Genomic DNA, 14,307 nt, shown 5'->3' with positions numbered 1-14,307 from the left:
CGACAAGATGGAACCCATGCAGAGCAGAGTGACAGAGATGATCAAGGGCCTGGAAACCAAGCCTTATGAGGAATGGTTGAGGGAGCCAGGTATGTTTAGCATGGAAAAGAAGAGACTGAGAGGTGATAGGATAGCCACCTTCCAATAGCTGAAGGGCTCTCACATGGAATATGGAACAAGCTTATTTCCTGCTGCTCCAGGAAACCAACGGATTCAAGTTACAAGAAAGGAGATTCCAGCTAAACGTTAGGAAGAAATTTTGGACAGTGAGAGCTGTTTGACAGTGGAATGGACTCCATCAGAAGGTGGTGAACTCTCCTTCTTTGGAGGTTTTGAAGCAGAGGTTGGGTGGCCATCTGTCATGGATGCTTTAGCTGTAATTCCTGCAGTGCAGGGGGCTGGACTAGATGACTCTTGGAGTCCCTCCTCTACAATTCTGCGATACTGTAATCACATCCGCCACCTTCCAACTGACTCAGGTTGAGAGCAAAGCCCAACAGAATGTCTTTCCCATTGCCCTGCTCACTCCTGTGGGGGCTCTCTCAAATGAAATGGGACAGGTTCCTTCTTTGACAGCTTTTGCTGACAGCTGAAGCCCCACCTGTCCACCTTGGCCCTCCAGCGCTGGTCCTGGACACACCTGACAGCTTTGACTGTCGTTTTTTATTTGTACACCGTGAACCATTTTATTATTGTTGCACATGAAAAACAGTATAGTGGCAACTAATTCATTGAGCAAATACTGGGTTCATTCACATCACATCCCCAAGTGAGTGTTCAAATGCAAAAACTAATCCCATATTTTAGCAAACAGCATGATCCATTAAATGGCACAGCTAGCATCTGTTCCTTCCATTTTGTCTAGGTGGCAACTAAGCTGTTATAAGGGAATTAATTTAAATAGGCAGGGAGTGGTCTAATCGCAACCTTCCCTATTACCTAATACCCTCCAGCTGTTTTGGACTACAACACCCATCAGTCAGAGACAGCAGGGTCATATGACGCTGAGGCTGATGGGAGTTGTAGTCCAACACAGTTGGAGGGCACCAGGTCAGCTGAGGCTGCTCTGATGGAGAGAAGGACTCGGCATTCAGCCTATCAGGATGCTACATGTGCAATAAGTCCAAATGTCCACAGGGGGGCACCTCAGCACCACAGGTGTCACATAGCAAAGAAAAAATCTTAAGTTGCCTTTTTGGTCCTATAGAGAGAGAAAAAACCGAAAGCCACAGTAAGGCAAAACCATTTTTTTTAAAAATGTAAATGTGTGGAGAAAAGAATGCACCCCACCAAGTGGCAGAAGCAGAAAGTGCAGAGAAAATACTGTGTCCGAACTCAGCAAGCCATGCTTGTTGGCCAGTTGGAGAGAGTTGCGCTCTATATCTATGGTTGAGAGGCAGTGCAGCATAGTGGTTAGAGTGCCAGGCCAGGACCTGAAAGAGACCAGGGTTTGAATCCCTGCTTAACCATGAAGCTCACTGTGTATGATTTATTGTGAGCATTAAATGAGGATGGGGAGAACCATGTATGCCACCCTGAGATCCTTGGAGAAAAAGATGGGATGCAAATGAAATAAACAAACAAACAATTTGCTGTATTGTCACTCCTGGAATATGTTAATGAACAGAAGGGTGCCTGGACCACTTCTGCCTCCTTGCCATAGAATCCTAGAACTGTAGAGTTGGAAGGGACCAAGAATCCCTGGCAGACAGCCATCCAATCCCTGTTTAAAAACCTACTGATGAAGTCTGTTCTGCTGCCCAAGCAGCTGTTGGACAGATCCTTGGGAGAAGGTGGGCCATTTGAGATTCAAATCTACTTGCGTACTGCACCCTGTATGGTTAACCTCTTGCTGATTCACTGCTGTTAGTTAGACACGGAATCTGGCCCTGGGTGCTGACCCAAGCGTTGCATTGAGGGTCAACAAAAATGTCACCAAGCAGCGAGCAAACTCGTCCTCCAGAACTCTTTGTCAAACCGGATGCTGAGTATATGTCTATGGAAAGAGAAGCTGGGCATCCTGTAAAAACCTTTAAATCCTTAGGTTGTGAGCCTTCAGATAGAGCAGTGTTTCCCAACCTTTTTTGGGCAAAGGCACACTTGTTTCATGAAAAAAATCTCGAGGCACACCACCATGCCAGATGGGGAAAGGTCACTTTTTACTTATGTAAAAAAAAAATAAAAAAATAGTAACAGCATAGAAGGTAATGGTTAGGCTAGCATCCCTCTTCCAAATATGCTAGGTTTTTATTTGCAGGGACTGTTCTACATGGGAAAGCATTCAGCACTGTCATTCTCCCATCTGCCATCTGAATTGGTACTATTCTGGGTCAACTTACTCTGCTGCATGTGTAGATGAAAATGGCACCAAGTGTGGGGGAGGGGGCAGAACAGGTTTCAGATACAGGATATTAAGCATACACGTACTTCAGATTGAACTGGTTGCTTGCTTTGCAAGTTTTCATTTCCCAAATGACTGCCTTGGCAAGCGCAATACCTACCAGGCTCAACGCCGGTCTCGCGCTGCCGCTTCCCGCGCTCTCAAGGACCCGGGAGGAGGAAGGCGTGAAGGGAATCCTGAAGGCGCGAAAACCTCGTGCATGCGCAGGCCTTCCGCCTGCGACAGCCCAGTAGGCCGGCCGAAGCAAGCGGCGATGGGATGTGGGAGGGAGGGAGCTGGCTGCCCCGCGTGTGCCTATGTGGGGCACGTTACAGCCCCGTGACGTCAGCGCCACGCAGGCAGCCAGGCAGGCAGACGGCGAGAGCCCCGCGCTGGGCGGCCTCTCCTCGCCGCCGCTGCCCCGCCTCTCGCCGCCCGACTCGCCCGCCTCCCTCCCACGGCACACCAGGCAACGTCTCGCGGCACACTAGTGTGCCGCGGAACACCAGTTGGGAAACACTGAGATAGAGGGCAGGAACCAGACTAAGGCTGCAGCTGCAGGCACCACTTTTCTTGGGAGCCAGACCCAATGAACACTATCTATCTGGGTAAAGAAGCTGGGGCCTGGGCTGTACATCAGATGAGGCCAACCTTTCCCAATTTGGTGCACCTTGCAGCTGTTTCAGACTATGGCTCCCGCCAGCCCCAGCTAGCATGGTCGTATGAAAAGGGGGCTCATGGGAGTTGTAGTTCAAAACCTCCAGGTCAGGTGGAAGGCTGGGTGAGGTTCCCCTTGGTGGTCTCACAGGTCCCAGGCAAAGTTTCAATTTGCAGAGAACTGTGAGCACATAATAGTCATTCCTACTTGTCATCATCACCTGCCCACTATCATGAGCTCCTGCTCTTTCGCTCCCGGACGTATTTTAGTGTAGATGTCCATGGTGAAGAGCGTGCTGGCACTGTTGAAGATAGAGGTGAGGGAGCTCATCAGAGACGCCAGCATGACAGACAGCATCAGGCCTCGCAATCCTGAAACACAAGAGGAAGAGAAGCAGGGGGGCAAGTCAGAGGTGGCTTTAAAGGAGCACGACCAGTCGCATTGGGCAGTGGCATAACATGGGTTGCCAGGACCCCGGGCCACATTGGAGGGAGGGAAACGGATGGTGTCTGCATCATCCAGGTGATTGCAGCCACAAAGAAAAGAAGAGTCGTTTCTTTGTCTGGAGAAGTCACTTCCGGGTTTGCATGGAGAAGCTGTTTTCAGTTATGGAAGCATGTAGCTGTATCGAGGCAGCACTGGGTGTCAGGTTTTTTGCCCCCTAACAATGTTGTGCCGGGACAACTGCCCCTGTGCCTCTACTCCACTAGCACTGGGCACAGAGCCTCGGGGGCACTGTAGGGGGCGCCACAACTGTGTTTTAGAACGGAGCGTGAGAGGCAGTGGGAGCCAAATTGGGCATCACACAGAACACCGCTGAATTTTGCGACCCCAAGCTCTGCCCCCGGGTAAGTGGCAAAGGCATACCTAGGAGTTGGAGAAACAGTCCGTCCCCCCCCGCCTGAGGTGGCATGGAAATCATGCTACTGCTTGGCACCCCTGGACTGCCAGCTCCTGGGTGGCATGTTCTGCAGCCACTACTTCCACAGGTAACTGGAGAGGTTAGCGGATGGAGGGCGGAGCCAAGGAGTGCGGTGCTTTCCAGTTATATGCTGCTGCTGCCAAAGCACCTCTCTGATCTTTTCTGGCTCTTGCCTTCCCAGGGTTCTGATTGACTCTCCCAGCACTCAGCACAGCACTTCTCGAGCTGCTTAGTTAAGTCACGAAGGTGGGCAGTGCTTGCCCCCCACCTTTCCTAAATCACCCTCACTTTCTCCACTCTTGCCCTGACAGTCTTGTTTGCCCTGACTCTGTGGGAACACAACCCCCAGCAGCCAAAGCCATGCAGATGAATTCTTAGAAAACGATGCAGGCGTCATTACCCACCCTGCACCTGTGCTTTGCTGTCTTGTTGGGTTTCTTCCTCTTCCCAACCCCCTCCTAACAGCCAGAGCACAAGTGAAGCATCTCACCGTTTGGCATCAGCTTGACCACCATCCTTGGGTAGGCGATGTTTGAACAGCCAACTGGTGTCCCACATGCCGCAAGACACGTGTCAGGAACGACACAAGCCACCGTATCTGCGAGAAAGAGAAAAACAGGGGCACCTTACTTGGGGGGTGGGGGTGGGCTGAGATATCCTGAGTGCACCATCCTAGAGATGAACAGGATTCCCAGTGGGTACCACCCTTTGAGGGGATGGATGGACTCTGCCACGGATGGAGACGAGAGGATGAGGCTGGAGGTCTCATCTCACCTGTGTACAAAATTCGACTGATCATGCCTGGCATGACAATCAGGAACATGGGCATCAGCTTCAGGTAACCACACATGATGCAGCCAGCCTTGACATGGGACATGTTCTTGCCTGAGAGGCATCGCTGGACAATGACCTACCGGAGAGGAATGGAGAGGAAAGTGAGCAGCCGATCAGGCTAGTCTTGACTTCAGAGCAGGCTCCTTGGGGTGGGGTGGGCTTATCGGTTGCTTGTGTGGTGAATTTTTACTTCAGAGGAGGACTTCTGCTCAGAGGTAGAGCATCTGCTTTGCAGAAGGTCCCATTTCAGCCTGCGGGATATATCCAGGCTCATATAACCAACACGCTTAACTCTAATTCATGCATGAAGGGGTTAAGACCATAGAATAAGCTGTCCTGCTAGGCTTAGCTAGGTCACAGCCCCTCACCTTGGGAGAAAGGGCTACTAAACGCTTTGTTCTTTTCCACCATGTGAACCCTACTTACCAAACACGTGGTTTCTTTCTATGCTAAGGGAAGTAGGAAACTTTGGAAGCAACTTAGACGTGAATATTTTAAACACACCCTTTAGTGTGCTCCTCTTTGCGAGTATTGGTGCCTCTGACGCCGGAAGAGGAGGGCCGGGCTGCACTGTGGGCACCTGCCTACTTCATGCCCCCTCAAAAATCCGTGCCCAGGGCCACTGCCCCTCTGACACCCCCTTGTTACGTTACACCACTACCTAAGAGTTCTGTTCACTACTAGTTAGCATCTCTGCATCTGAAATCAAATGTCTCAGTACTCAGCCTATGGAAAACAAGGCGCTACATATGTCATGCTTCAGGGAATCCGATCCCCCTCCCTCACAGCAGTCCGCCAGTAACGGAGAGACAAGAAGCTCTTACCAGTGTCTTTTATTCAATATTCACAGAGAGAGATGTAGAAATGCAGTCTCTCTTGGATAATGGCGTTGCTCTGGGTAAAGCCCCATCCCCTCTGTCTCTCCTACTCTACGTCATCCCTGCGTTGACTGATCTGTGTTTTCTGCACCTGAGCTTTCTGTTCTCTTCCTTTCAATGCCCGCCAGGTCCTGGGAGATGGGGGATCTGGAATGCTTTCTAAAGACACTGAGTCTGTCAGCTGTCTCTCCCCTGGTGCGTCTTCTTCCTGCTCCTCTCCCAATGTTTCCCAGCTTCTCCCCTCTGCAGCCTCTGAACTGTGACCTTCTGCAAACCGCTGTTCTAAATCTATACTGTCTCCCTCTTCTCTGGGAAGTGCTGGAGGGAAGTGCTGACCACACGCTGCTGCAGAAATATCCTCTGCAGACAGAATCTGAGCAGGAACTAGGCGCCACCATCACCCCTCCCCTTCAGAGTGGACCTGAGGACCCAAGACTCATCTCCACCATACCTGGTCTGTGCACCAGTACCAGAGGCCCAGGATGCTCAGGCCAAAGATGAGTCCCGGCCACGGCAAATCACCGTTGATGGGATCCCGGAATATCTGGAACGAATCTGGACGGGGTGTGTAGCATTTTTCGGGGATACTGGAATTTCCAACCTGCGGGATCGCATTCATGTACTTGTGCACGAATTCCTCATATCCTCCAACTTCTTCAAACGCTGGGGAAAGTTGACAGTCCTTGTAAGGTACCAGTTCACTCACATATATGTATGCCAGGCAGGCACAGAGACATCCACACCCCAGTTCAGGGGAGGCTGGGCTGCTTTCATGGTGCATGTGGTCTCCCCCCCCCCCCCGACATTCACAGCTGGTTTCCAGGGGGTAAGAAATAGTGGATCTGGCACTGAGAGATTCTCAGCTGCCACTGAGAAAAGGAAACCACCGGTCCTCATGATGACTGTGGTGTTTGTGTGCTGTATGCGCTTGATGATAAATCTCCACTTGAATTTTCGCTTGTTGAATTGATTGTCACAGGGAAGCTGAGGGGCAGAGGGATGAACTCTCTCAAGTTCACGTAACCTGCCTCCCCCCCCCCCCCCCCGCCGGCATATAGAGCTGATGGCAAGAATGGATGTTCAGCCTCCACCTAGTGGTCACAGGCAAAACTGCAAGCAAAATCAATCACCTCCCTCCTTTGGAATTCAGTGGCGCCTTCTGTCACTCTCTCATGGTTTCTACTTCTTTCCTACTTTGTTTCCAGGCTATTTTATTTGTGTTCACCTGTTTAGTTTTTCAAAGCCCACCTTTCGTGGCTCAGTGAGCTTTGGTAAGCCCTGGTGTTGCACCAGCTCCATATGCCTGGGGGAAAGATTGTTTGGAACTCACCTGTAAAAGGGATTTCCCAGGCATATAGGGGCTGATGGTAAGGGCCCACCATGGCTTATTTTTGATGCTACCTATATACCTTTTTCTGAGCATGTCTGTTTGTCTGGCTGCAGAGAGTCTCTTACTTCTTAATGGGTTACCTTTGTGTTGTTGGTCCTGTCCTCTTTCGCAGTGCCAGATTACCAAACAGGCAGAGTAGGCACCGACCTATGGGCCCCACGCCTTTTAGGGGCCCTGCAACAATCGATCAAAATAATATTGTGTAACAAAACTGGTTAAACCACAGAGCCTAGGACTTGCCGATCAGAAGGTTGGCGGTTCGAATCCCTGCGACGGGGTGAGCTCCCGTTGCTCAGTCCCAGCTCCTGCCAACCTAGCAGTTCGAAAGCACATCAAAGTGCAAGTAGATAAATAGGTACCACTCCAGCGGGAAGGTAAACGGCGTTTCCGTGCGCTGCTCTGGTTCGCAGAAGCAGCTTAGTCATGCTGGCCACATGACCCGGAAGCTATATGCCGGCTCCCTTGGCCAATAAAGCGAGATGAGCGCCGCAACACCAGAGTCGGTCACAACTGGACCTAATGGTCAGGTGTCCCTTTACCTTTACTAAAATTAGAAACCTATAAGGAGATAATTTGAGTTGTGGGGTGGTGTCCCTGAGATTTTGACTGCCTAGTCAGTAGCAGTAAAGCTGGATGAAATATAATTGCCTCTGGTCTATTGTTTGGGAATCCTGCAACGTGTTAAAGTTTTTACTCTGCTAACTATACACCACAGGGTTTAATCCGGCACTGCTTCTTCAGCTTGTCATAATGAAAACTGAATTCCAAACTGAATTCAGAAGCTTTACAAGGGATTCGTTTTGTGTGCAATTTTGCCTGTGACCACTAGGTGGGGTCTGAATGCCCATTCCTGCCATCAGCTCCCATATGCGTGAGAAAACCCTTTTAAAGGCGAGTACCGAATTGTCTCCTTTCATTTAAGGCAGGGCACTCATCTGAGTTACAGCCAGGCTGTGTCACCTGAAATTTCTTGTAGCATCTGATGAGGGGTTTGTTTAACTGCTCACGAGCGCACATGGCAGAATAATGGTGGCTCCGGCAGGTGATGCTTCCGTCAGTTTGCATTTCTTAGTACAGAAAGTATTGATCTGATGTGTAGAGATCTTTCCTATTCTACTTAATTCAAGGGGGAAGCTTCTCTGTGTGAAATAAGTTTCATGATGTTTGGGTTATTCGTTCAGAGAAGCTGAGTATGGCTGATTTAAACTGGTTCTTTTATCTCTTCTCTCAAGGTCATGCTGACTATATAATAAGAGGCCAGAAGGAGCCTGGCTTTCAATTTCTGTTTCTATCTCTTTCCCTTCTGGTGTGGTGTTCTGTATATAGTGTTAAGGTTTAGACTTATTATAAGCTATTGCAAGTTTAAGTTAAGTCTGCTGCAGTGGCATAGCGTGGGGGTGCAGGGGGGGCCGGCCGCACCGGGCACAACATCTGGGGGTTAGGGGCGCAAATCCACGGGTTAGGGGGCGCAAATTCACGGGTTAGGGGCGCAAATTACTTGCCTTGCCCCGGGTGCTGACAACCCACGCTACGCCACTGGTCTGCTGCAACTGGATTTCTTATGGACAGTGCCAGTCCTGAATGTATTGGATTTGTGACCATTATACACATTTGCCTTCCGTAGCAGTAAAGCTCTGCTGGATGAAATATAATTGCCTCTGGTCTATTTTTTGGGAATCCTGCAACGTGTTTAATCCTGCTAACTATACACCAGAATCTACTCTGGATCAATACTGAGTAGACTTTTCAGTGACACATTCAGCCTCTCCTTTGTGTTGTCTGCTTACCAAAGACGGTCAGGATAATGGACCCCACCAGCATGATTAAAGTTTGCAATGTGTCCGTGTAGATGACGGCCGCAAGTCCTCCTAAGAGCCAAAAGGGTAGAAAGAGCAATAGGGCAGTGTGAGGAGGAGAACATCTCCTTTGAGGGAGAGGAACCCTTCCCCAGCATCACTGCCTTTACCTATTTGCCAAAGCTAAGGCTTTTCTCATCTTGCTTTGGCAAGAGAATACACCTCTCTCTCTCTCTCTCTCTCTCTCTCTCTCTCGGGCTCAAGACACACAGGGTGATGGTCACATGTGACTCAAGGCTAGAGGCAGCCTTTCTCTCTCCCTACGATATACAATATGATATATGCTATACGGTATCTTTATTATCACTGTCCAATGTAGAACAATGAAATTGAAAAACTACATAAAACTACATAAAAACTACATTAAACTACATAAAAACTACATAAAACTACATAAAAACTACATTAAATCTACATAAAACATTCAACCCCCCCTAAAAACTCTAAAACCCCATTTTAAAATACACTATACTATAGAGACCCCTTATGTTGCGTTTAGAACCAGAATTGCATTTGCGCAGAAACTGTTTCTCAGGCGGCTAGTCCTGGCCTTTATAACCCTAGACCTTCTTCCAGAAGGCAGAAGCTGAAAGAGATCATTTCGTGGGTGCGTACTATCCTGCGCTATCTCTGCCGCTTTCTTATGGCACCTGGCAGCATAGATTTGATCTAAGGTGGGAAGAGTGCACCCAATTATTCTCTCTGCAGTCTTTACAACCCTGGATAGCATTGTTTTTTCCCTGGCCGTGCAGCTCCCAAACCACACACACAGACACAAATCCCACCCGGGATGGGATTTGCAACTTCAACAGCTTATTATCTTTAATGAACAGGGAAGCAGGGAGACCCTCTGAACCCAAAGACTCACCCGTGATGGTATAAAGGGCTGTAATGGTGAGCAGGATAATGATGGCCACGTAAATATTCAGCCCCATGGCTTCCTTGATGAAGATCGCACCAGAAAATATATCTGCCTGAAACAGAACAGGAGGAGCAGCATTTTTAAGCAGTGGTGGTAATGGGTAACCATGCACCCACAAGGATCCAGAACATAGCCATCAAGGCTAGTGGCCATCAACATCTCTCCTCCATGAATTTGTCGCATTCTCTTAAAGCCATCTAAGTTGGTGACCATCACTGCCTCCTGTAGGAATGAGTTCCATAGTTTAACTATGCACACAAGGCCAGGTTGCAAGTGCTCCCGGGAGTTTCACCAACAAACACAGAGAGTTTGTTGAAGCTCCTCCTCACCTGGAGGTGGGTTACCATGAGCTACAGTCCTGCAATTGATATTACCTGCTGGTTGCCTACTAGCATCAAGATAACCTGGGACTCAGCTACATTAGTCAAGAAACAGCATTTTGAATGCATTATTAACATGCAACACCAGTTGGCGCAAGAGAGCAAAAAAAATATCCAAGTGATTTTCCATAGTGTTTTTTTCTTTTGTTATAACAATTTAATTTCTGACTTATTTATAGTGTTTTCCCCTCCTATGTGAAGATCCACCCCTGATGTTGAGTATTTATACTCAGAAGAGAGAAAGGGTGGATCCAGGGACAGAGAGAAAGTCAGCAGCATGGGGACATTTTAATAAAATCTATCTTATCAATCTAAGAATGTCAGGTGTGGATTTGAGGAGAGGTGTCACATAGTCAAAGTGATGAGAGATGAATCATTTCGGTTGCAAAATGTCGGATAGGAGTGAGCAGTTCAAAATAAAGAAATGAAAGCTAGGAATCTGGGCTTTAGGGGGTCACCTGGCAGTGATGGTATGAACGCCCACGCCTGGAAACACCCAAAGCCAGGCCCCACATTAACCAGCATGGCAAGCACATGGCAATGTTTCCGTTTTCTGCCTCTAGCCTCAAAGCCTTATCCGTTTCGTCCCTGGGAAAGAGTTCCTCCTCAAAACCAAGTGATCATTTATGACCCTTAGGCACAAGAGATGCCTGTCGCTTCCGCATCTTACATAAACTATAAAAACGATCCTGTAGGCTGTTCATTATTGAAGTTCTTTAAGAAGGCGGCTCCCCAAGGCTTTCCTGCTGGAGATTCAGCTTAACTGGCTGCGTCTGATATCTTCATTAAGTGTTTTTTACGGCCCCCATTACGGCTTTATCGCCTCTCCCCGACTACTTAACTTCACCTTAGGCAGGAATTGCCTCCTCAGAGCCACGTGCTAATCAACTGGAAACAGCGGCTGCCGGCAAGGTCACGTTGATGCCACCAGCAAGCAGCTCCGACATTCACGTGCTCTCTGATCAGGCTGCTTTACTTGGGAGTAAGCCCTCATTGGACTCAGTGGGACTTGCTTGTGGGTTGACACATATTCTACCACCCATCACCCTTACAATGACCTTGCAAGGTCGGTCGGTATTATTGCTGCTGACTGCAGATGGAGGAGAGGGCTGAGGCTGAAAAACAAGGGTTAGGGAGACGTTCCCAGCTCCTAGGCCATGTCTTCCATGAACTCTCAAAATGGCTTTAGGCAAGTCACTCTCCCTCTCTCAGCCTCTGTTTCGCCATCTGCAGTATGAGTGGAAATCATAATAAGACAGACCTACCGTACCAGGTTGTTGTGTGCAAGGACCATCACTATAATCCTTTGAACACTGTATGTTAGACAAATTATAACTTCTAAAACAGAACTTGAGTAATGGTTCTGCAATGAATTTCTACTTTTAAAAAAGCGGTTCATTTCTGTCCCAGGATGCCAAGATTGCCACTGGTGCTGAAGTGCAAGGAAAGGCGGGGGGGGGGGGAGGTTGCTGCAGACCTTTTCCCTGCCCCATTACAGATTAATTAGTAACCCTGATAGAGATGGATTATTGCCGCCTTGGCGGAGACGGAGGGCAAAAGGCCTGGCCTTTCGGGCTAATTTGTACGATTATCTCTCAGCTGTTGCCCATGAGGGCAAAGAGTAGCCTTTCATGGCAACTGCGGCGAAAGAACTGGCCAGCAGTTGCCCCCACCCCACCAGCCAGCAGCTGCAAAAGAGGGGGCAGGATTGAAGGAAAGTCCCCTGTGGCCTCCAGTCTGGTGGGCTGTGAAATCCCCAAAGCCCCTCCTTCCTTCTGAGGCTGAAGACATGCCATACATTTAAAGCATAAAGCTTCCCCCCCCCCCCCAAGAATCCTGGAAACTGTAGCTTGCCCCTCATGGAGCTACAGTTCTCAGAAGCCTTAACAAAACAGTTCCCAGGACTTGTGGGGGGCGGGACATGCACTTTAAATGGGTTTTTAATGTGTGCAGGCTGAATAACGCTTCATACAGCAAGCAGGAAGAGATGCTGTCAGGTTTTTAGCTCTTGATATGTTATTTCCCATGATGTGATGTGACTCTTCTGGCTTCACAGCAGCCTGTCCCAGCCTGGTGCCTTCCAGAAGCTTTTGGACTACAGATCCCACCAGCCCCAGCCCATACAACTATGAGAGCAGGGGCTGGTGGGATTTGTAGTCCAAAACATCAGACATGCCCTAGAACCGATCTTCTAATAGGGAGCTTATAGGACAACCAGAAGCAGAAACGGGTGTGTGTTTAACATTATATGACGTATATACTGTTTTCCCTTCACACCTAGGGCTTACCCACTTCCTTTTGCACCACACTTTCCAGACACAGGTCCGTGCTTTAAAGCTTTGTGTCCCAGTGTGGTTTTTTCCCTGGCACTTTCCCTGGAAAAACCCTCATTTTACTTCTGAATTGAAACAAATGCAATCCATAGAAAACACAATGACTGTTTGCTCTGGTAAAGGTAAAGGAACCCCTGTCCATTAGGTCCAGTCGCAGACGACTCTGGGGTTGCGGCGCTCATCTCGCTTTATTGGCTGAGGGAACAGGTGTACAGCTTCCGGGTCATGTGGCCAACATGACTAAGCCGCTTCTGGAGAACCAGAGCAGCGCACGGAAACGCCGTTTACCTTCCCGCCGGAGTGGTACCTATTTATCTACTTGCACTTGACGTGCTTTCAAACTGCTAGGTTGGCAGGAGCTGGGACCGAGCAACGGGAGCTCACCCCGTCACAGGGATTCGAACTGCCGACCTTCTGATCGGCAAGTCCTAGGCTCCGTGGTTTAACCCACAGCGCCACCCGCGTCTGATTCAGTTGTAAAATGCAGTTTTCCATGGGGAAAGCACTAGGACAACAGCAACAACAAAACCATCCTTGCACACAGAGCTTTAAAGGCAAAAAGTTAGTCTGGGTGAGGGAAAGGGTGCTGGATCCATGGTTCCACTTACTGAGATCTTAGTGAAGATGTAGAGGAAGAGAGAGAGGACGGAAAGGTAGATTTGAATGCGCTTCCCCCCAAACCGTTTCCGCAGGTACTCTGGCATTGTCACCACCTGCAAGGAGGAGGAAGAAAAGGTCAGGCGTTTGGAGCAGCTAGAGGAAGCAGAAGAGCACTGGGGCAGGGGTACGTGGCCTGGCCAGGCCCGGCCCAGCCTCCCAGTAAATATGGAAGCTGGCAAAGGTGGGCCCTAGAAACTGTAGGTGCAAATCCCAGCTGAGGAACTAGGCACAAAGCCATTACCCATGAAAAGGAAGCCGTGGCAATTGGGGATGTGTGGATGAACGCACAAAAGGAGACCTGTCAATAATTACCCAGCAGCCCAGTGAGAGCTCCTTTTGCTGAGAACACCAGGCGCTGCCAGGCAGATCTCCTGCAAACCCCTTCCCTCTTCCCTTAGCCTGGGCGTCCCACCCCCAGTGATATGCAGAAAATAAGACAAGCACAGGAGCCGCGAATGAGGAAGCCAGATCGCCCGCGTTGTGGACTTACTCCGGCCTTGATGTAGATGGGGACAAACATCCAGCCCAGAATGACCACCATCACCAGAGCCTGGAACACACAGAAAGTTTTTGTTGATACATTTGTTTATCCAAGTATTTACAGACTGCGCTTACACAGGAAATGCAGCAAAGTGGTACACAAGGTTTTTGCAGGAAAAGCATCAGCAGCATAGCCATAAAACCTGAGTGGTAATGGGGCAAAGTCCTGTCTGAGCAATTAACTTTTAAAAGGAATCTGAAGGAAAACAAGAATGACTCCAGCCAGATGACTTCTCGTGGCAAGGAGTTCCACAGGACAGGCCCTGCCACATTAAAGGCTGAGTCCCTAGTGAAGGCCACCCGAACCTCAGGAAGATTGGGAGACTGCCAGCGGTGCCCTTCAGAGGATCTCAGTGACTGTAGTGGGGAGTAAGGAATCAGGCAGTCCATAGGTACTTTGGGCTCATGAAGTCCTAACAAAGGATCTTGAACTTTGTAGCAAATTGGCAGCCAGTGTAGCTCTCTCCTATGAGCTGTGTGGTGCTTGCAGGGGTGGGCCTTGCTAATATGGCACCTTGACACACACCCCAGATCTCGTGCCACCTTCCCAAAGC

General features: G+C 49.2%; 1 protein-coding gene and 1 long non-coding RNA gene across 2 annotated transcripts in view; both read right to left on the bottom strand.

The window, feature by feature from the left end:
- SLC5A1 (solute carrier family 5 member 1) overlaps positions 1-14,307 on the bottom strand; it is a 33,260-nt gene that overhangs the window by 5,782 nt on the left and 13,171 nt on the right. The window contains exons 4-11 of the mRNA XM_083478639.1: positions 13,704-13,763; positions 13,162-13,266; positions 9,787-9,892; positions 8,850-8,930; positions 6,124-6,335; positions 4,735-4,870; positions 4,451-4,558; positions 3,259-3,409 (exon numbers count right to left, since the gene is read on the bottom strand). Coding sequence (XP_083334765.1) covers positions 3,259-3,409; positions 4,451-4,558; positions 4,735-4,870; positions 6,124-6,335; positions 8,850-8,930; positions 9,787-9,892; positions 13,162-13,266; positions 13,704-13,763 — 959 coding nt within the window. The remainder of the gene's footprint in view (positions 1-3,258; positions 3,410-4,450; positions 4,559-4,734; positions 4,871-6,123; positions 6,336-8,849; positions 8,931-9,786; positions 9,893-13,161; positions 13,267-13,703; positions 13,764-14,307) is intronic.
- Positions 1,817-3,242, bottom strand: LOC310695049. The gene is made up of 2 exons (XR_014519894.1): positions 2,899-3,242; positions 1,817-2,053 (listed from the first exon to the last, which is right to left on the bottom strand). It is a non-coding gene; the product is annotated as an uncharacterized lncRNA (long non-coding RNA).

This window comes from Podarcis liolepis (genome assembly GCF_965112155.1).
Source record: "Podarcis liolepis genome assembly, chromosome: 15".
Classification (NCBI taxonomy): Eukaryota; Metazoa; Chordata; class Lepidosauria; order Squamata; family Lacertidae; genus Podarcis; species Podarcis liolepis.
The sequence above is the reverse complement of the archived record's forward strand: the minus strand, read 5'-3'. Positions and strand labels throughout refer to the sequence as shown.